The sequence below is a fragment of the Dreissena polymorpha genome, chromosome 1 (genome assembly GCF_020536995.1).
Source record: "Dreissena polymorpha isolate Duluth1 chromosome 1, UMN_Dpol_1.0, whole genome shotgun sequence".
NCBI lineage: Eukaryota > Metazoa > Mollusca > Bivalvia > Myida > Dreissenidae > Dreissena > Dreissena polymorpha.
This window is the reverse complement of record NC_068355.1, coordinates 209884064-209906809: the sequence shown is the minus strand read 5'-3', so window position 1 is coordinate 209906809 and position 22746 is coordinate 209884064. Positions and strand designations below refer to the sequence as shown.

At 34.6% G+C, this 22746-nt stretch overlaps 1 protein-coding gene across 3 annotated transcripts; it reads left to right on the top strand.

The window, feature by feature from the left end:
* Positions 1–4793: 4793 nt before the first annotated feature.
* LOC127864837 (uncharacterized) lies at positions 4794–22471 on the top strand. 3 transcript variants are annotated; one of them, XM_052404727.1, is made up of 10 exons: positions 4794–4851; positions 8735–8789; positions 9108–9246; positions 17780–17867; positions 18057–18212; positions 18460–18604; positions 19069–19629; positions 19908–20040; positions 20454–20500; positions 20635–22471. In XM_052404727.1, the coding sequence occupies exons 1-10, from the start codon at positions 4834–4836 to the stop codon at positions 20745–20747; spliced, it is 1455 nt and encodes a 484-aa protein (XP_052260687.1). In that variant the 5' UTR covers positions 4794–4833; the 3' UTR covers positions 20748–22471. The 3 variants fall into 3 exon arrangements, with proteins under 3 accessions (XP_052260687.1, XP_052260685.1, XP_052260686.1); XM_052404725.1 differs by having other exon boundaries at positions 4806–4855; XM_052404726.1 differs by lacking the exon at positions 4794–4851 and adding an exon at positions 7079–7302.
* The last annotated feature ends 275 nt before the right edge of the window (positions 22472–22746 follow it).

Below are 22746 nucleotides of genomic sequence, written 5' to 3'. Positions count from 1 at the left end.
TGCCTTTCTACTTCAACAATAAGAAGAACAGCTGGCAGTTATTTAGAGACTCTCGATTACAGTGAACTTATACAGGCTCTGGCCTAAGTCAGACTGTCCCTGATAAAATTTTGATTGGACAAGGAGGTCATAAAACGCGGGATGAACATACGCTTGACTTCTGCATCCGCAACGAAAAAGAAGACAAGTACCTTTTCATGCGGCCCCAGCAGCCATTTGAGAGACGGTTATTTTCTGTCTTACTACAATAGACGAACTGGCATGTTATAATTCGTAAATTACTAAATGTAAAGAGACACTTCAACATCGATTATCCACGTATATTACTCTAACTTTGAAAATAAGAGGCACTGTCATCAACTCTCCAATGTGATGAGAGAAAATGAATAGCATCTATCCCACTTATTTGTTGCTATCTGCTTATTATTTGCTTATAATACAAAGCTTACTTTATATAGTAACACATTTGTACAGTTTTTGATGCCCTTATCACCGTTGCGTGGTCATTATAAATATTTGGCCCTTTTATAATCGGCCCTCAGAATGTGTGCGCGTGAAGTTCAACTGGAAGAAATGGCGCCCACCTTCAGTCTTTGCCACAAATCAACGAAATAATCAATTAAAATAAAATTATTAAATGACAGGTAGCACACAATTTTGATCATACAAATATCGATTTAAACTGAAACACTGCTTCACATTATATTGATGCCTCTATTTGAACTTTAACAGGATTCACCAAACAGCAACAGGCAATAAGTAAACGACACGCTTACCTCTATTACAACTTTAATCCGATGCTTATAATAATAAAAGGACACCGATTTGAAATCCGCTTTCTGTTATTCTATCCGTTAATCTATATTTATTTTGAATCACACTTTTTAAACGATTATAGCGATTTCTAACCACTGCCACCAAAAACACGATTTACAAAATCGAATGACTTGTCGCAGCGATCACAAGAATTTTATCAAAGCTTCCAATTATGCACGACACATGCACAATCCGAAATACGTTTTGTTTTCGTTCGATGCTTCAAAAATATTTAATATAAAACTTTCACGTCCGAATAGCTAAAACTGGTGTTTTTCGTCACAGAAATTATGTTACAGAAATATGTCATTAATGTATGTGCGCAATCAATTGAATGAAAATAAAAGTACGGAAAGCTGTTTCTGTTATAAATTCTAGAGAAAAAAACAAAACAAAGATAAGCAAAACAAAAAGATTTATACTGACTGCGCATGCCCGATAACATTGTTGTGCTTTTGGCGCTCTTTAAAAATTTAGAAAATTGGACAAACCCAACCTGCTCCTTTTACTTTTTGGCATAGTTTTGGTTTGTATATGTCCCTAATCCAATCCAGCCCACTGGTTAACCTGCAGACGTCCCGAATGAACATAAATTGAACAGCTATTCAGTGGATCACTCAGACGCTTGAGTTCGGCCATTACGGCTCTTTGAGGACACATACTATAAAAACAACAACAAACCCGGAAATAAATATGTTTTTCATCAGAAACCTCCAAATAACCACGCTCTTACTATTCTTGGCCGCAGATTTACCCCAAGAAAATAGTATATGGCATAGCTTGATAAAATGGTCCAGACTCTCAAATGATTCTACACATTTCCCAGACTGTATCAACATTACAACATTTGTCTCCAAACTCGGTCTATTATTTGTCACATGATTTTCAGCCGTCAGTAGCAGTTCAGATTTATTTTAACATCAGATTTGTTCGCAAACTTCCGCCATCCATACCCATCAGAGCTTTGAAACGGTCTCACTTTCTTGTACTCCTAGATGAACAGCTCAAAGTCGACATCCGTGTCACTATCTCCTACCACCACCGATCCATCAGGAGACTTCTCATCTGACATGGCATTTGCAACACCTAACCCAAGTAACAGCCAATCGTTTACATCAACAAGCTCTATTGGCAGCCCTGCATTGGTATCTTCTCCTAAACTACCCAGTCAAGCCAAACCTTCTAAAAGCAAGAAATCTCTGAGAATCTTGAATGTCAACTTCCGGAGTGCACGGAAAAAGAGCAATTATATATCTACGCTCGTTGAAACCACAAACCCGGACATTATGCTTGGCACAGAAACAAGGCCGAGTGAAGACGTTTTTTCATCAGAAGTGTTTGAAAACTCATTAGGTTTTGACGTCCACAGAAATGACCGCCCAAACAACCCACATGGAGGCGTTTTACTTGCAGTGAAATCAGACTTAAATATCACTGATGTAAGTTGTAGCAAAAGATCTGAATTCATTAGTGGGACACTAAAGCTCGGAGAAAACAAGAAACTAGTAATTGGCGCCTATTACTGACCTCCAGATAGAACTGATGAAACGTATCTAAACGACACAAGATCAGAATTTATATCACCACGCCGCAAACATGCTGGAGCCAAATTTGATATTGGTGGTGATTTTAACCTCCCAGATATTATGTGGCAAACAAACTCTATCAGAAGCAACCTGGACTATTAAAATAAGGTCAACCAACACTACTAAGACCTAGCATCAGATCTCGACTTAGAACAGATGGTTACCTCACCCACCAGAGAAAACAACATCCTGGATCTTATATTTACCTCCCACCCAAGTTTCACTCCTCGATGCAAGACGTTGCCATCAATCTCTGCTAAGAGTGACCACGATGTAGTTTTTTTAACTTTGCCATGCAACCTGTTCGTTCCAGACCACATAGGAGCACCATTTACCTTTGGGACAAAGCCGACACAGAAGGGATTAAAGGTACACTCTCTACATTTAGAGACAAGTTCATGTCAGAGGACTTCCACTAAGTCGAGGATATGTGGCAATCCATCAACAGCGCCATCGACTCTGTCAAGAACAAATTCGTCCCTACCCGCCGTACAGCATCTAGGTTCACCCACCCATGGATTAATACCAAGCTGCGTCGTCTTTCAAAACGCAAGATACGTGAATACAAGAAGGCAAAACGTTCCGGTAGTCCTGCAGACTGGACCAGGTATGCCGAATTAAAGCCTCAAGTCAAATGGTAATTAGATCTGCACACAAACACTACATGAAAGATATGGTAACATCAAGCCATGCCGACAAACCTAAACGCTTTTGGAGCTGTCAAGGACCGGAAACAAGACACAATCGGAGTCGCACCACTGAAAAATCAAGATGGGTTTATCCACAGTAATATCAAAAGTATAACAGAAATCCTAAACATACAATTTCAGTCAGTATTCACCAGAGAGAACTTCTTATCGATGCCTGACAAGGGACCAAGCCGCCATCCCACAATGAATAACGTCCTTTTTAGTACTCCTGGGGTTCACACACAACTATCACAGCTAAAAATTCGTAAAGCATCAGGACCAGACAACATCAGCCCTGCCTTACTGAGACTAGCCGCTGACGAATTAGCACTAATCCTAACCAGGCTATACCAATTCTTCCATAACCTTGGCACTGTTCCCAAAGATTGGAGAGATGCACAAGTCATGGCTATCTTGAAGAAGGGAGAACGGCACTTACCATCGAATTACAGACCAGTCTCCCTGACATCAGTAGTCTCAAAGATTATGGAGCACATCATACATAGCTCAGTCATGCGGTTTTACGCTAAGCATAACATTCTCCACGACTTCCAACACGGCTTCCGTTCCAAACGTTTGTGCGAAGCACAGCTAATCGAGACAATACGATCAATCACCACCAATCTGAAAGACAGAAGCCAAGTCGATGTGATCCAACTAGATTTCGCCAAGGCGTTCGATAAAGTCCCCAACCAACGCCTCATGCATAAACTTAACTTCTACGGAATCAGAGATATTACAGCCAGATGGATCGAGTCGTTCCTCAGCAACCGGAAACAGAAGGTTCTGCTAGAAGGAGAGATGTCGTCAGAATAAGACGTTATATCAGGCGTCCCCCAAGGTACAGTGCTTGGACCCTTACTCTTCCTGACGTACATAAATGACCTCTCTGACTGTATCACCTTAATCGTAACCAAGCTGTTCGCTGATGACAGCCTACTTTTCCGAGAAATCAGGAACCAACAAGACGCTGACTGCCTCAAGAAAGACCTCACCGCGCTCGAAGAGTGGGAGAACAAATGGCAAATGTCTTTTCATCCGGAGAAGTGAACTGTCATCAGAGTATCCACCAACAGAAGAAAAGTGATTAACACCATATAAACTCTCCATGACCAAGTCTCGCAGACCACATACATCAGCAAATACATAGGAGTCACTTTAAGTGAAGATCTGAGCTGGCAGAAGCACGTGGACATAACAACTACCAAAGCTAACAGAACCCTGGGATTTATTCGACGCTACCTTGGCGATTGCAGCAAAGAAGTCAAGAGCACTGCCTACACAGCTATGGTCAGACCAACACTTGAGTACTCATCCACATTATGGGATCCCAAACCTCAAGCCAAGGCCCAGATCCACAAACTCGAACTCGAAAATATCGTTTCATTTTCTAATAATACGTTCTCCAAAGAGAGTTTCAATACGGTTGCAATACGGGTGTAATTGCTTAAATAAGTTTATCGAATGTATTTGTCTCATTTCATTTTTAAATATGATTCTGCTTAAGAACTTAGTGAAGTCAGCGGTTTATATATATATATCGACCACATTGCCAATCAAGAAGTGCGGTGCTGAATGCCGTAATGAATAATCGATGATTAAGCAGTCCTTGTATATTCAAAAATCGACGTGGTTTTGGCAATATGCCGGTAGATATCTTCCATTGAGCACAAAGCTCTATTCATTTTATTTGTCACACAAAGATATACTTATTTAAACCATATGTATATTTGCTTAATGGAATGTTTAAGATTTATCAAGTGCGTAAGTTTTGCGAGTTCTTTAATACTTAAATTATTTGCTTACATATAAATTGTTCTGTTTTATATTATATATTAAATCTTTATTTTTATAGTAAAGTACATAATTATAAATGGAGCGTAGTTTCATTGTAGAATAATTATTCAGAAAATTAATTAACCAAAGCAATATAATTTTCGTCCGATGTAAGGTGACACAAATTGGAATGCATCATAAACCAAAATTGAACATGTCTCATAAACACGACTTTAAATTTTGAATAATTGATTTTGGTAGGACACTAAAGTACAACGGTTTCAATTTTGCTTAATGTAAAACTAGGTTAGTCAATAATTTCCACAGACCAACCTGTTTTCATGTATATGAGATAGAGTTACTGCGACGCATTTTATGTTTCCAATTATAGCTTAGCCAATGCTTACTTGAAATCTGAAGGAAAATATCAATACTGAAATCGTGCATTGATACCTACATTGAATACGAACTTTATGTTTGTTTAGACCTATCAGGTATATCGCTCATGAAATGATTCACATTTGAAAGACACTTAAACACGTATGAATAACATCGCCCAATCGTTATGATAAGAGTGTCATATTTAAACTCTTCGAGTTGGTCTAATATTATTTCGTAATAATAGATTGCATTAAACTTAGCAATGCAAATACGGTCTTGCGTTATGGTTTGGGAAGATCTTATACAAAACAGATACTTATTGTATACAATGTAGTAGTTTTGAAATATCGTCACAAGTATGTCACCCATTGATTGCGCTCAGTTTTGCATACAAAGGCTTGAGTTTAGAAACATTTGTGCAAGACGTATACCTTATGTTACGTTAATCACGTAAATGATCCGGGACTTGTGGTTTCAAAGAAGATTTTTTTAGTTATTTGCTTTACAAGTCTATATGAATTACGTGGCCCCTGGGGTTTGGTTAATGGGATTTGGAAACCAGGCTCATGATAAGAAAAAAAGTGTTAGTAAGTAACTACACGATGGTGCACACCAAGTAGTTATTTGTAACGTTATTTACTTTATAATGCTATTATAATATCACGTGACCCCTGGGATAGTTGTGTGACAAAACACACTTATATAATCAGTTATACATGAGCTTCTTGAAAAACGCAGAACAAGGATTAAACATACTTTAGTACATTACCAGTTAAGCCTTGATAAAGTAAAACTTTACAGTACACACAATCTGCACTTCCATGTGCAGAAACAATGCTCAGGAACTTGGTCATAAGTAACATGACTCTTCAATCAGGGTAAACAATGTAATTATGGAAATGTAAAGGAATTTTATTATATTTGCTCAAGACATATTATGAGTTAAGGCATTAACGGTTAATTTTACGCTATCATTGTCTTAATACAGTGCCTAATTTAAATGTGTTAAGTAACAAATGCCACACTAAATAAGTATACTTTTTACCTAGTGATAATCTAATACCTGCTAATGCCAAATGACATATATTCCTTCATGTAAATGAGTGTTGCCTCGTCGTGAAAAAAATGACATGCGTATAAAGAACCATTAATAATATGCTTCACTAGTTGCAATATGTGACCATTTTTTAAAAGTTCGAAGCAATTAATATGCATGTTTAGATTCCTTGTTACAGCTATAAGTAATTGCCCATCGGTACTTTAACTTAAGTAATTTTACCTCTCTGTTAAGTTAAAATGGCTCATGAAACTTGGTAATATGTGTAAGTTTCTTTTGGAATATAACCTCGTTGTGTTCCATAAGGACTTGGTTCTCTGTCGCTCAATACCTGCCGCTTCTTACCAGTTATTTGAAAATCCACCCTTGCTGGAGGAACACGATGTGTTAACATATCATCTCGAACTGTACAATTTGCCTAGACACAGGACACCAGTCTCTTTGATGTGTTATGGCATCGCAAAAAGCTATCATGAAATATAGTTTTTAAAGGACAAAGTGTAAGGGGTGGTCTTATTGATTTTGAACATGAACTTACCATGCCTAAATTGACCGTCGAACTGAGTGTCAGTTGTCACATTAAAGATTATTTTGTAATATAATGCTTTTTAATCATGGTTAAATGACACGATTCGATGCACGTGACGGGTGTTGTTTGACGATATATGTTAAATGTTGTCGCCGTAGCAATACTTCCTTATTACATTCCACATCAACCGTGACTCGAGACGACAAATCAAGCGCTGAGATAAATCAGAGGGTAAATACTCCCAGTCGTTGGCAAAAGTGAATATAAATAATAAGGCTATATCCTATTTAAGAGCTTAAAGCGCTTAACAGGTTTGGTTTTGTTGGCATTCAGGTATTGTTAAATGGGCGAAATTGAATAGTGGAGGTCTTTGGTCTGCGAATCTATGGACATAATAGTGTTTCGGAATGTGATTTATTTTTGTGCTAAATGAGTAATAACGTGTTCTTCTCAATGTTAGCTATGCAGGTGAGACTTATAAATAAAAAACAAGTTGTATTAGCTGTATAAAGTTTTGTATTTCAGAAAAGTATGTTGCATTAAAAACTAATGCAGGCAAACGTATCATACATTTGGCCGACATAGCTAACTCGTGGCCACGAGATAGAAAAAAGAGGAGAGCAATTTAAAAAAGGGAAGTGAAAGACAGCTCTATGCCACCGTACTTCTTGCATTTATCTGTCATCGTTTATTACCGACATCCGAGTGTAAAACGCAATTACAGGGGAGATGATCTTGGATCAAATGCAACTGTCAAAATTGTTGTAATAAACAATAGAGGAAAAGTTGATTGTCCGAAAAATGGAAGCCACAAAAATTAATTCTTATGTCCAAAAGTATTAAGTGTCCGAAAACTGAGAGTAATTATGGTAAGTCTTAAGTTGCGTGAAAAGCAAATCATGTCTATGTTTATTTACGCAATCATGCGCCTCGAAAACATGTTCAGTATATGTTTTGTATCAGTATACAATGTATATTTGGGGGTCAGTATATTTTGATTAGCATTGAAACGATAAGTTTGAATGGCAACGCATATTGGATACAAAAGCAAAGAACGCCATACGATAACCACGATAGGTTTGGATAATTTCAAGTGAACATCTTAATAATCGAACGATTCGTCATTTTTCGCGATTTTTCTTTGTCAGGGATGTTTTTGCATATCTGAAATCTGGACTGAAAATGCCCAAACTGAAACCAGCATTTTATTTACCAAAAATTTAACCATGATTGAGCACGTGGGGTGTGTTTAAGTTAACAAATCGAATTCGGACACATTTTGTATAAAAAGCTCTTTTTTGCTTTGTGCATTGGTATTTTAAATAAAACATATAGCGAGCACAATGAAACACAATAATTAGCAGCCGAAAAATTAAAAAGTTAAAAATTATTTATCCAATGTGTGCATACCATTTTTGTATTTAAGTATACGTTCTACTTTACACATATACATTAAGGAGTCATCAGTTTAAAACACATCTTCATATTGACCATTTATAATACATGATTATCGCTGTAGGTGGATCTTATGGAATAATATTTCAATCCAATGGCAACCAGATTCACTATCGTAATATTTCTTGTAAACCATATAAATAAAGCGGCTTTATGTATTTAATATTGATATGATTTTTGGAAGTAATTAGAGGGAATGAACTTTAGAACTGAGAAATAATTTTATCTGAACCCTACTGTGTTCCTATGTTGCGTGTATGTACATTTTCTGATGGTTTGAAAAAATGCAAAAGTTGTTCCATAATCCAGATTAAATTAAATCCTCATATAAAAGCGTATGCCGCTTTTGTTATTAAAACAAAATTATCTTTGTCCAAACAGGAAAATGAAGCAGATATCCGTTTATTTTATTCCAAGGTATTCACAGTTATTATTAATTTTTTAGTTCCAAGTGGCGGTCAGAGTACTAGCGATCATTGAACTCAGCCTGATTGCAAGAGGTCTAGTATACATATTTGAGCTTGTGATCAATTAAGCATGTTATAACTATTGCCAATTATCATTTTACAATCAATACAAATTAAAAAAAGTTTAATTGAATTAGACAATTTAATTATTTTAATTATATTTACAACAGGTAATGTGTCGTTATTTTATATTATTATTTTCCTTTTTATGTTTTAAGTTATGCTGTATGTTTTGTCCTGAATAATTATCGCCATTGACAACTTCCCTTAAACAGATAGGAGACCAACATGAACTACTGTCATGGTAATGTTTTTCGAATTACCTTATATCTTCATTTACACAACGGTTAGGTACCTCGACCTGTCTGGAAACTACGCATCTGGTGTCCGGGAAACGTCCCATTCCTGACGATTATCTGACGGCTTCTAGTCAGTTTAATGGGAATAACGACAATAGGATAACCGACAACTATAGTCCGTGGAGATCCAGGTATATTTTAACAAGGCTCTCTATTTAGATGCTAAAATATTCGAGTATTTGGAAATTTCATCTATGTACCTGGCTTACACAATAAGAGTCATATTTGTTTTTTGGCAAGGCTTAAATACTCCCAGATATATGCTTGTGTACATAAACTGTTGACACATTGGCTTTATGTCTCAGAAATACACAGACGGGTCTGTTAATTTGCTAAAGTGCTTCTTAAGTTCTCATGTGAGCTATTTTAGTCATGCCCAGCGTTCTAGTGTCATGCCTAATCAACATTTATGTTTTCACATTTCTAGAGACAATCTTGATGGAGCTTGGTTATACTGTTCATATTGACAAAATCTCGGCTAAGTTTTAAATGAGTCAAGATATAATTAAAATTAAGTCACCAGGTAAAATCCAGGAAAAAAGCTTGGTTCCACTCAAAAAGCCACCTTAATAACTGTATCTTAATATAACTTGATCGCAATTTTATATCTCTAATATCTAGGATAATGTTGAAATAGGGTGAAGAGGAGTAATTTATAGTTCACTCATTTAAATGCTAGGAAAATTATCTTACCATTCTAGAAATCACATTTATTATTCAATATTCAACATGGACGACACTGCATAGGCAAATTTCGAATTTTAATCACTCGATGTTACAGCATATGATAGCAGAAAAACCAGAAGATCTAGCAGCTGTGATTGTACTAGATCTCATTGAAACATGTAGTGAATGTTTAAAAACATTTATATTGACTATAATTATGTAAGACCATTTCGAATTTGGGAATTTTGGGGTAAAACTGTAATTCTTAATGGCAAATTTCTGAGAGCAAATGAAAAAAAGATCTAGCAGCTGTGTTTGTACTAGATCTCAATGAAATATGTAGTGAATGTTTAAGAACGTTTACGTTGACTATATCTAAGAAGAGTTCGAATTTGGGCCATTTTGGTAACACTGTTAATCTTAAGGTCAAATATTTACAAACAATTTCTATCACAATAAAACCCGCATTTATAACATCATTTTTTAATTGATTATCTTTACAATATCAGGGCCCAAGTTGAATTTGGGTCGAAAGTGGTTCAAAACGAACTTACCATGTCATATGAACAAACTTAGGATGAAACTTTAGATGCCTCATTTGAAATCTAATTAAGACGAAACATTTGGTCAATATTTAAACATTGGTGTTGCAAAGAAAACAAAACAAGTTAATAAAGTCAAATCATTCACATTGTCTCATCAACTTGAAAGAAGTTTAGCATTTAAGGGCAATTATGGTCCTATAAGTTGATTGGCAAACGGTTACTTTTAGGAAAGAAAACATTTTGAAAAATAGTTTTAATGATCACGAATTCTTATACTTTATGAAATTATGTATTGAAATTGTTCATAAGCAAAGATTCAGTAAGCTTGATTAACTATATTTCATATAGCTGTTTAAAAGCTTCAAAAGCGGCTCAAAATGAATTGAATAGTAATTGAATTAAAATTGTCTTTTATTGTAAAATATTGAATTGACTTGCAATATTATTACAATGTGCGTTTGCGATTAATAAATTGTGGACTCAGTGTAAGGTTTCTTATAAAAAATCAATTTGCGCCGCAACTGCTTTTTACTGACGGTTCTAAGGCGGGATCCACAGCTTTGTTACAACCTGAAGTGTAATAACGACCTGAATTGAAGTAAACTTTATTACATTATTACAATTGAATGCAACCTGAATCGTAATAATGCCCGAAAGTGTAATAAACTTATTTCTTGGATTAACATACCATCTGATCGCATTTTCAAACACATATCATTGCAAATTATAATGCATACATGTATATAAAATTTATATAAATAGGGCAATACGACCTATTAATGACAAAAAAGGTGTTCTCATACAACCTCAATTGTAATCAAGTTATTACATTATCACAATTGCTTGACAACCAGAATTGTAATAACGCCCGAAAGTGTAATAAACTTATTACTTGATTTAAAATTGCATCTGAACGCATTTTCAAACACATATTATTACAAAATATAATGCATACATGTATATAAAATTTATATAAATTGAGCAATGCGACCTATGAATGACAAAAAGGTGTTCTCATACTACCTCAATTCTAATAAAGTTATTATATAATTACAATTGCGTGACATACTGAATTGATATAATGCCCGAAAGTGTTATAAACTTATTTCTTGGTTTAACATTTCATCTGATCGTGTTTTCAAACACATATTATTGCAAATTATAATGCATTCATGTATAAAAAATTATATTCATAGGGCAATACGACCTATGAATGACAAAAAAGGTGTTCTCATACTAATTCAATTGTAATATAAAGTTATAACATTATTACAATTGCATGTCGCTCTGAATTGTAATAAAGCCCGAAAGTGTAATAAACTTATTGCTTGGTTTGAAATTGCATCTGATCGCATTTTCAAACACAGATGTTTGCAAAATATAATGCATACATATATAAAAAAATATATTTATAGGGTAATACGACCTATGAATGACAAAAAGGTGTTCTCATACAACCTCAATTGTAATCAAGTTATTACATTATTACAATTGCTTGACAACCAGAATTGTAATAACGCCCGAAAGTGTAATAAACTTATTACTTGGTTTAAAATTGCATCTGAACGGATTTTCAAACACAGATTATTGCAAAATATAGTGTATACATGTATATAAAATCTTAAAAAGGTAGTACGACCCATCAATGACAAAAATCGTGTTCTCATACAAACCCAATTGTAATAAAGATATTAAAGTAATACAATCGTTTTTCGCCCTGAATTGTGATTACATTTTGTTAGTTACAGTCTTGTAAGTCTATTCATGTTGAATTCACACTCATGATGCAGACTGCATGCTTATCAGCTCCAACTATAAATAATGATTGTGACTAAAGATCTAAAGATTCTAAGACTATGTGCTAATTAATTACAGTCTTATAGAAGAAAGGAAGTAAGGTACTGTATGATTTGTGGATGAGAGAGAGATATGATTGGTCAGTGATGTGTGTGGGCGTGACTTGGTATTAGGGATGAAAGGGTTTTGAAAGGGGAGAAAGTCAGTGAGATGTTAGGAAGAAACAGTAAGACAGTCAGTTGGAAATATGTAAGAAGTTAGAGAGTCAGTTGGAAATACGTTAGAAACAAGTTATGCAAAAATGAGTTTGGGATTGGATAGAGTTCGGAAAAGGCAGAGGATAGAAGAGAGTAAGGGGGGAAATAAAGGAGGATGTACTAATGTGAATAATGAATAAATAAAAGAGTAAATGCAGCAAACGAGTTGTGTTGCGCTTGTGATGATAAGGCACACTTTCCCCAGTTGTTGAAAAGTCAACCTTTTATTATAATGATGGATTATTCTACCCTATGAATATATTCTTTTCCTCCTTATGTATCTTTTTCATTTTTACATGTTGGGTGCATTTAAGTGTTATAGCGCCCTCAAATGCAATTAATTATTTTATTTGTTGAAAATTGCATATAAAGTGCTATAATAACAGAACTGTAATCATCTGTATAATACAACTGCAATCGTTTGTAACTCTTACCCTGATGTGTAATAATATTCTGTTATGGTAAAGGCGGTATGTCTTGATGCTCTAAACTTATTATACTTTAGATTCTAGAAAAAATAAAAAAGGAATATAACTATTGAAATGCGACCAATGAACGATAAAAACATGATATGATACTCGACGAATTTTAATATAAAGATACTACAGATGCCCCAGCAGTATTGCTTGCACTGTATGATACAAACAACATACATCGTACATTATACATTATAAAAAAGCTTGGATGATCGGCTTTGAACGGTCAATAAACACGATTTAGCAGTCTTTAAATCTATTATACACAAAACAGTTGATTCTCGCTCTGTAATATTATACAAAGACAATGAAATAAACGTTTTCGTTTTGATTGAATCGTTTCAACAAACAATATAAAGCACTGTAGCTCCATTTGCTCTAGCAATATTCCAATTTTACAGAGATACATTTTAATTTTATTTTCATGGTGGTCACAATGCAAGAACGTCATCTTCAATCATTAAACAATAAATAATAAAACAATAGCATCATTGTTTATTGTCGAAATATTGCTTACTGACCTTTGACATTTCTCTCAATGTTGTCCATATCATCAACCGTGTAATATATTTCCGTTTCCGTTCCTATTAAAATGCGACAGTACCAGCGAAGCACCTTTTCAATACTTGCCCGTGCATGTACCGTCTTTTCGTTTTTTGTTTAGGCATTGACAAAACGGAACACTACAATTGACATATACTAGTTCGTATTCCGATTTTCAAAATATAAAATCAAACAAATAATAAAGAAAACAAAATTGTTTTTGAGTAGCCGTGTTCGTTTTTTTTAATAACAATACACAAGACGAGACATATTTCCCAGCTTTGATAGCGTTTTAATCTAACTATACAAACCTCATGGTTTGAAAATTCTAATGCAATGTTAATTACTTTTTACCGCTTACGAGTGTCGCTGCTGTTTACGCGACCTAAATCTTGATTTACCTTTTTTGTGTGAAGCCATTAGATGCACAGTCCAAGTTAGTTCGAATCTACATATAAAAACCAGTAATCAATTGAATAGAGAATTCATGCAGCATGCACTATTCGCGCCGTTTGTACATGATGTCCAACACAATGTTTACCGTAATTAATAACATACAATAAAGTGTTTTGCAAGAGAAGCATTTTGGACAAACGCATGTGAGCAAGTGTTCGTTGATCGGGGCTTAACTGTGTTTAACACTTAAACACAAACTTTAGCTTCACCGCTCGTTAATCGCAACCTGTCCCGAGATTTATCGATAGTATAAATGTTGCTTTACATGCAGAAGTACCACTTTGGTATAAACAATTAAGTAGGGTAATGTAGATTAACAGTTATAACTTTCATAAAAAAATACGTTTTTCATAACTGTTTTTTTCGGGCTTTGTTTGGTCAATGAAACATCAACGACTATACCCATATAATAACACATGTATAATTTATTGTTACATTTATGCAAAATGTTATATTAAGAGTATATTTATCACTTCTTGATTATATGTGATTATAATGAAATAATAATAACATTCACCAAAGAATGCAACATATGTAACACATTAAACAAAGAAAATTGATATTGATTTACTTTTAAGTGATATGCTTAAACAAGTAAGACTTATTTGAATTCATAATGAACGAATACCGACGCCTATTCTATGTATGCAACATTTTTAAAATGCGGAATGTAAATCGTATGTCGTGATTATTAACGATGTCACAATATTTTTTAACGTTTAAGACCGTATTTAACTTAATGACATGAACATTATATATTGTTGCTACTTCAAAAAAAGCTGCAGATGATTTGATGGTTTATGAATATTATTTCGTTCCAATGAATTACTTTATGTGTATTTTACAGTTTTTAATAACAAATGAAGAATCTAATTTGCAAACGCGGTTTTGCAAAACGTGCACCTGTATTGCTTAAAACTTTGTGCAACCGCAGATTCTATAATAAATTATGTGAAATTATGGAAAACAAGTGTGTTAATGGTTCATGTTTATTGCAGTAAAAAGTTAACTGCCATAATTTAATATTGTATATAACCAAGGTTCGATAATAAATCTTACATATATTTGTATAAGTATGTTTCTGTTTTGTGGTATTGCTACATTTATTTTCTACGTAGGTCCCCATCAATTAACATGTCGCTAACCAAAATACATAGCGATTAATAAATTAGTTTTGCGTTTTAATGTGTACATATCATAACCTGACATTAATGTCTACATATTAATAGTGTTAAAATAGCCCCAAATATCCAACTATCAAACAATTCTTCATTGTCAATGTGTCATTATGTCATTAAATTTATTAGCAAAGCTATATATTATATGTATAATAATAATAATCTATAGATGATAGAAACAAATAATGAATAGATAATGTTGACCTCTGCTGGATTTTAATAGGGACCATTGGGGGCAAATTTCTATGCACTACAACTTGTTGATTCTGACTTAAAACCCCGTATTTATGAATGTTTCCCTTTAAAAGTTTATTTAAATAGTGTCACATGGATGTCTTAACTATAAAATGACACATATGTGGCATGTTTATGTTAAAATATATGTCGTTTCCTCGATTTTGTAACTCAAACTGCGTTATTTTGATTAATTGATTACGGCGTTGCTACTCATTAGTTATCTCGTTCCAACGTATCATTAAATTCATATATAGTTATAAGTACAGCGATTAAATAAGTCACTACTACGAGTTAGTTATCTCGTTCACACAGGTAAATTAGTCGATACAGCGAGTCGATTATATCGTCATCACGACTTAATACATCGTTAGCACAAGTAAGTTATCTATAATCACACCAAATAAAGTAACGTTTTGTTTATTATAGTTTTAATCCTGTCAGTTGAGAGCCATTCTATTTAATTAAGTGTTGATGGCAAGCCATTTTCGACTTATGAGACTAGTGAAAAACTTTCCTCACGATTCCTATCATTAATACCTTGTGTTTGGCAGAAGGGCAATCAGAGCCCCTCAAGCTAGCTAGCTGCTGTGTAGGAAACCGGTCATGCCAGAACGTGCCCCGATCTTACCTTAGAAATTCCACTCTGAACGCGAACGCCCCTATCACTAAGATGATGTTGATGTTTTTACTTGTCTTGATTTGTTTAATACGCTGGACGTAATACGTGGTTATCACGAGATATGCATCGCGTTCACACAACTTAATAAATCGTGTACAAAGGGTAATTTCCTCGTACAAATGGCGTCGAAAGTATTCTCGGTGTGATTAATGAACAATAAACGTGACCATTGGGTGACTATTTATCAAAGTTGTTTAAATCATTCTTGTCTTTTACATAATAGGCATGAGTTTAATAATTGATGTGCAACATCGTCTTGTGGTCCACTACTTAATCTGTTCAAATCTACCTCTAGGGTCGAAGTTAGCTCATCCCAGCGGGTTTCTTGTTAATTGTATACGTGTGTAATGACCATTTGGAAAATCTTTGGATCTAAAACTGTAAGACGTATAGGTATTGTATTCGGCATGTAAAATTGAATGGTGGTCCTCTCCTAAGATTGCCCACATCGTGACTTTCAGCTTTAAGTTTTCATACACTACAAAAGAACTTTATTAAACTTCAAATATGTATTAGTTTTCATTTTAGCAGGTTACTGAAACAAAAAATACTACCATAGGAAAACAACAGTTGAGCTGTCTCTGGAGAACGCTCTTGTCAAATATCCGGTTTTGGTGAGATGCAATCTAACATGAATATAAATATGCAAATGCATGTGAAGGACCTACGTGGAAAGTCATGTCGATTGGACTTTCGTTTTCTTACTTTTAAAATTAAATTGTTGAAAGGCTGTTGCAAGTCCTCAAAGAACTTAACGGAAACGCTATCAGCGCAGTACTTCTCAATTGATAGATGTGTGACTACTTCAGGACATCGGTGGACGTCCGTCAGGAATGTCTGCTCTCTATTGTCTTGTTTAACCTTTTCCTTGAGAAGATAATGCAGGAGACCGCCAGGACCACCGCATGTTGAGCCCCATCGATGGCAGATCCATCTTTTATTTGAGATTCGCGGATTACGCTGACCTGATTTGTGGCACCAGCAGTGAACTCCTTGACCTCACTAACATACTTTGAGCATACAGGTGGAGTTCAGCACGAAGACGTCAAAGATCATGTTTAACAGCACACACAACAAGAAATAAGCATAACCAAGAAATAAGTGTATTACTCGTTTTAGCGTTATTACAATTCAGTTTGTCAAGCAATTGTAATAATGTAATAACTTTATAACAATTGAGATTGTATGAGTACACCTTTTTGTCACTCATAGGTCGTATTTCCAGATTTAATGAATTCCTATAATGTGCAAATCATTTGGAAATAGGAAAAGAAGTTATAATGTATGATATTAAAATCAATTATCATACGTGCATTGTCTATGTTCAGGATAGCAAATATTCTCTACAAAAATAAAATGTTGAAATGCTACATTTAATAACTTTAGCCATTGAAGCCTTTAAAGTTTGTACCGCTCACGTTCATTACGCATCAAAATATGTTGTGATGGTTAATCAAAATATATTTTTTTTTGACATTTCGGTTGCATAGCTGTTTTTAAGAATGCCGCATAAAACAATTGTTTACTTTACGTGTATATCATAGAAAGATGCTGGGTGGGGTCTATTTTTACTATGTAATTCATTTATATCTAGTTTATACCGAATATAACACGATCATTTTGTTTGTCAAGAACATGCGCAAAAAATAAGACAATGGTGATTTTGAATCACATACTTAATAATGTTCTGTTAATTGAATGGCTTGCCTGAAGTGGATAATATAACCTGTTCATCTAAGACTTTTTATTGACAAGTTTGAGCTTATACAACACGACGGAACTTTCGTGAACTCATCACCAGTGTTTCTTCCTCTTTTGTCAAAATTATAGGCTGGATACTAAAGAAATATATGAAAATAATAGTTGGCTTAATGGCTGTTGGGCTGCCCAATCGAATGATGCTCAACAGTGGATACAGGTATGGTTGGATATTTATTTCTGACTTTAGCAATTAATAGCGTTTAAGGTCATATACCTTTGTAAATAAATATGTTACTCAATGAATATGCACATTCAAACATGATACAAATAGCTGATGACATTATCAACATTCAATTATCAGTTGTATATAATGATATAAAAGTGTTTATATTTTCACATTATTTAGGCGAGATTCCTAGCAAGGAGCTATATAACTGGAATAGTGACCCAGGGTAGAAACGGTGCAAGAGGGGCTGAACAACGAGTTACTTCATATCAGTTTTACGTTTCAGAAGACTGTGTGAATTTTGTTACAACCAAAAAAGCAAACGGTGACAACGAGGTAAATTATATTAGGTATACTAGTATTCTCCACGTTCTTTTCTTTTGGCAAAATATAACATATTCAATGTCATACTCGCTTCACACTATTCTTGACATCGAAAGCGTTTGATTAATACTCATGGTGATTCAGTTCGCTTTTTATTGTGACATTTGTTGATGATTTTTGCCTTAATTTTGGTAAGCCATAAACTCAACGATCATGAGGTGAGTTACTTAAATAAACGTTATATTATTTTTTTCTCCAGATATTTCCTGGCAATACTGACCAAGATTCATATGTGACAAACAAGCTTGCACATCCAGTCTGTGCTTTGTGCGTGCGCATCCAACCAGTCACGTGGGATTGGCACATATCGTTACGCTTTGACGTGCTGGGCTGCCCTTGTGGAAGTAAGTTAAACTTATATTGATGCATACGTTAACTCGATAATGACAAAAACACACACACGCCAAGGCTACAAACTGAGATGTTACAAGCGCAAACAAAAATGTAATTCACCTATCCTTGGCATAGTGGCTGAAGTCAAAAATAATTTTTTACACGTTAAATTAAAGTAGTTACATTACTAGTTGTATATTTGTATTCTTAATTCTAATATTTCGGATAAAAATCAGCACAAATAACCGAAAACTGTAATGCGCTCCTTTAGAAACCGATATATTAAATAATATTGGAACACATGTATAGTCTATTTCAAAACAACAATAATGATTATGTGTAGAAAAAACATATAAAAGAAAACAAAACAACATAATCAACATATGATCTTGCAGTAGCTTATAATAATGTGCACTTTCTTTAAAGGGAGGCCTGTGGTCTAAGTATTACTAATGTCTTAATGAATGCGTTGTAGATCATAATGGTTCGCAATGTGAACATAGCTGCCCAACGAACTGTGCATCGGTGAACAATATCACAAGTTGTGATGACCAAGGTGTTTGCGTTGATGGTTGTTTCCGGGATTTTTTTGGCAGAAAGTGTAATAATCCTTGTCCATCAAACTGCGCAGCAGTAGCTAATGGTAGCAGGTGTGATCAACAAGGTGTTTGTGTCAACGGATGCGTAGATAGCCATTTTGGTCGACAGTGTTCGAACCCTTGTCCAATAAATTGTGCAACAGGAGCAAATGCTAGAAGGTGTGATCAACAAGGTGATTGTTTCAACGGATGCGTAAATGACCATTTTGGTAGACAGTGTTCGAATCCTTGTCCATCAAACTGCGCAGCAGGAGGAAATACTAGTAGGTGTGATCAACAAGGTGATTGTGTCAAAGGATGCGTAAATGACCATTTTGGTAGACAGTGTTCGAATTCCTGTCCAACAAACTGTGCTCCAGTAGCTGGAGAAAGCCGATGTTCAAACTCTGGCACATGCACTATGGGATGCGTTGCGGGATATAAGGGCGGTACATGTGGTAAGATTAATTTGAAAAATACTTTGGGTTGAGTTATTCTCCCTTTGCTTTATATTGATAGCATTATGTTTGTGGGACATGAACGAAACGGATCACTGCTCATAAAAATAGAGGGGATGCTAATCAGAGAATGTCACTCCTATAAATGACACAAATGCAGTTGATCGCTCATAAATCATAATGTTAATGTTTAGTTCTCTGTTAATATTTTTGCCTAAATTATTTAATAATTGCCTCATTATTCTTGCAAAAAGATGTAATTACTCATTTCTCTGCAGAATCATCGATTGACGGGTTTGTGTCTGAAGAGAGCGGGGGCGGATTTAAGTCTGGAATGATTGCAAGCTTGATTGTGAATTGTATCGTCATAATAATACTCGCGGTGATGAGTTGCTTACTCCGGAAGAAAAGGTATTGTTAATCTAACAAAGTTCAAATTATAAACAACGTTCTGGTACACTGTGATCTGAATATAAAGCCCTATACAATTGCAATCAGAATACACACACATCAATGTATCAGTTAAGTGAGTATTTACAGTTTGTATTACAGTTACCAATCTTAAGTTTGTATTTGCAGTGGTTGTAGCTTTAGTTATGGCTATATATATCATTCCAGTCAAACGAGTCAGTCTCCGCATAATTTTAATTTTTATCATTGACTTTCTAAGAACATGTCAAAACACCGAACTCGAACACCAACATGGGTTTTGAACAGTGCACTTTTATTCTATGTTATACTATAACTTATTACAAAATTAACAATATGTATGATACTCTACATTATTTACCTCATAATCATTATTCCCGTGAATTACATTTCAGACTTACTAATACAGATGTTGTCAACAAATCTTCGAGTGACCGATCAGGTATGACAATTACAACGCGCAAAATTCACTAGCAATATTTGTTGTTACATAACTATATCCATGTCGAAAAGTGGGTAACCATAATTATATGTACGTGTAAGTGACTGATAACGTTCATAAGTTCATCTTTATAGGGCACGCAGAACTCAGTCAATTCAGCATGGAGACCTGTTCTGTGCACAGTACCTTGGACAACAACAGGGATGAAGCCAAACCGTATGCGTCTCTTAATTTTGGACATACTTAAGTTTACAAAGAATTGAACAAACATGTTTTACACTTGTGCAACATTATATGGTGTTTGTGTTAGAACCAAATGTTTTCTGTTTATATTGCCGTTACCATTATTATATAGCGATATACTGCACACCATAAGGTGCAATCGAGTATATAGAGAATACTAGGTTAGCGTTGAATACAGAGAAGTTTATGTTGCGAGGCTTAGAACGCCGGAAGCGCGAGCCTTGGCGAGCGCTTTCGGTGTTCGAGCCGAGCAACATAAACTTCTCTGTATTCAACGCTAATCCTAGTATTCTATTTATCCCATTTGATTTTTTCAACGTGACATTTAACATAAATAGATCTAATAACCTTAACAATAATTCTAATTCAGTCATAAAAGCGCTTAAAATCTAACAAATGTAACCATGCGTAGTGATATACATGCATTTGTTCTGGTACGCAAAATAGTCTTTAAAAAATTCACACACAAACTGTAAAACAAGTAAAAATATCACCATATGCCTACATTCAATTTAACGCAGTATGCGAATTTTAACACATTACGACCGCGAAAAGAAGATTTTACTTTACTATAATTTATTTTATTTTCGAAAGAAAATGATCAAAATCCAATATGGCGGCGATTGCTCCTGACAAAATGCTGTCGATGTCAACATACATGTACACCATCGACGACCTAGTTCTGGCTACCATAACTTTAAATGTCGCTTTTTATGATTTTTGACTGGCGCGACTTTGTACAGGTCTGTCAATACTAAATAAACTGTACGCTGAAGTTTCTTTAGCTATCGAAGACCTTGACAATTTTGACCAGTAAACAGACAATTGCAGCGACTGACACTTTATTTGACAAAATATACAGGGCAATACGTTTTCCGACTTCGGACGATGAATTTAAGGACGCGCAGAACGTGTTTTTTATATAATGTTATGGGTATGCCGTGTGTGATCCGATGCATCAATGGCGCCCATGTTAAAATCATTTCCCCGAGAACAGGGAACGACAAAAGTACAAACAAAAATCAAAACACGTAAGAACTAGTATCTTACCTTTAGTTATCCTTTAAAATCCATCTAATAATCCATTTAACTCAATAATTGACGATTTTGCATCTAGGGTCATTAATAATTATTTTAGCATAGTTAAATAAAGACCCTTATGCCATTCTATCACTTTATTCAAATGAGTTTATGAACGCGATAAACTTTCTTCTTCGTCACACGCTACGTCATTTACTCTACATTTCTGCTGTTCAAATGAACCGGAGCAGTTTATCTAATAATAGCCGTTGGTAAACTCGGTTGCATTTGCAGATTTCTGCATACAAACATAATTATGTTTAAACTTGCACAATGTTTTATTTATCTATGGTATATACACTTATTGTACGAGAAAATAATTTAATATATAAATACACAAAGAATGGAAAACATTCCAGTACACAACAGATAAATGAGTAGAAAATACCCGTGTAAAAAATGGGACGTTCCCAATTCCAGTGTGGTGCTATTTTTACCATCTTATACTTTACACAGTTCTATGCCTAACGTGAATTAAATAGGAAAGCAAACATAGCAGATTATTCATGAACTGTGCGATATGTGTATGGCTTGTTGTACATTCTTAATATTTAAGTTAAATGTCAAAAGTATATGCTTTGGTTATAAACAATGCACATTACACTAAATAATGTCGTATAATTTTGAAGCTCAAGTTTTGTCGACTTTGTTTCTTATGAAAAATCATTCAGTGGTAAAGTAAATATAAATAAAAAAAATAACAAAACAAAAATCGTGTAATTTTATATTTTATTTCAACATTTCTTTTGGTGAATATGTCATATATATTTTTTTCTGCAAAATATGCACATTTTCTTTTAATGGGTGACCTTAAAATTCGATCAATGAACCAAACAATATCGACCTAATTTTAGCGCATATCGCATGACGTCATTTAAAAAGTAGTCCGTGCACGCGACAGGTATATTCCACAGTGTTGAATA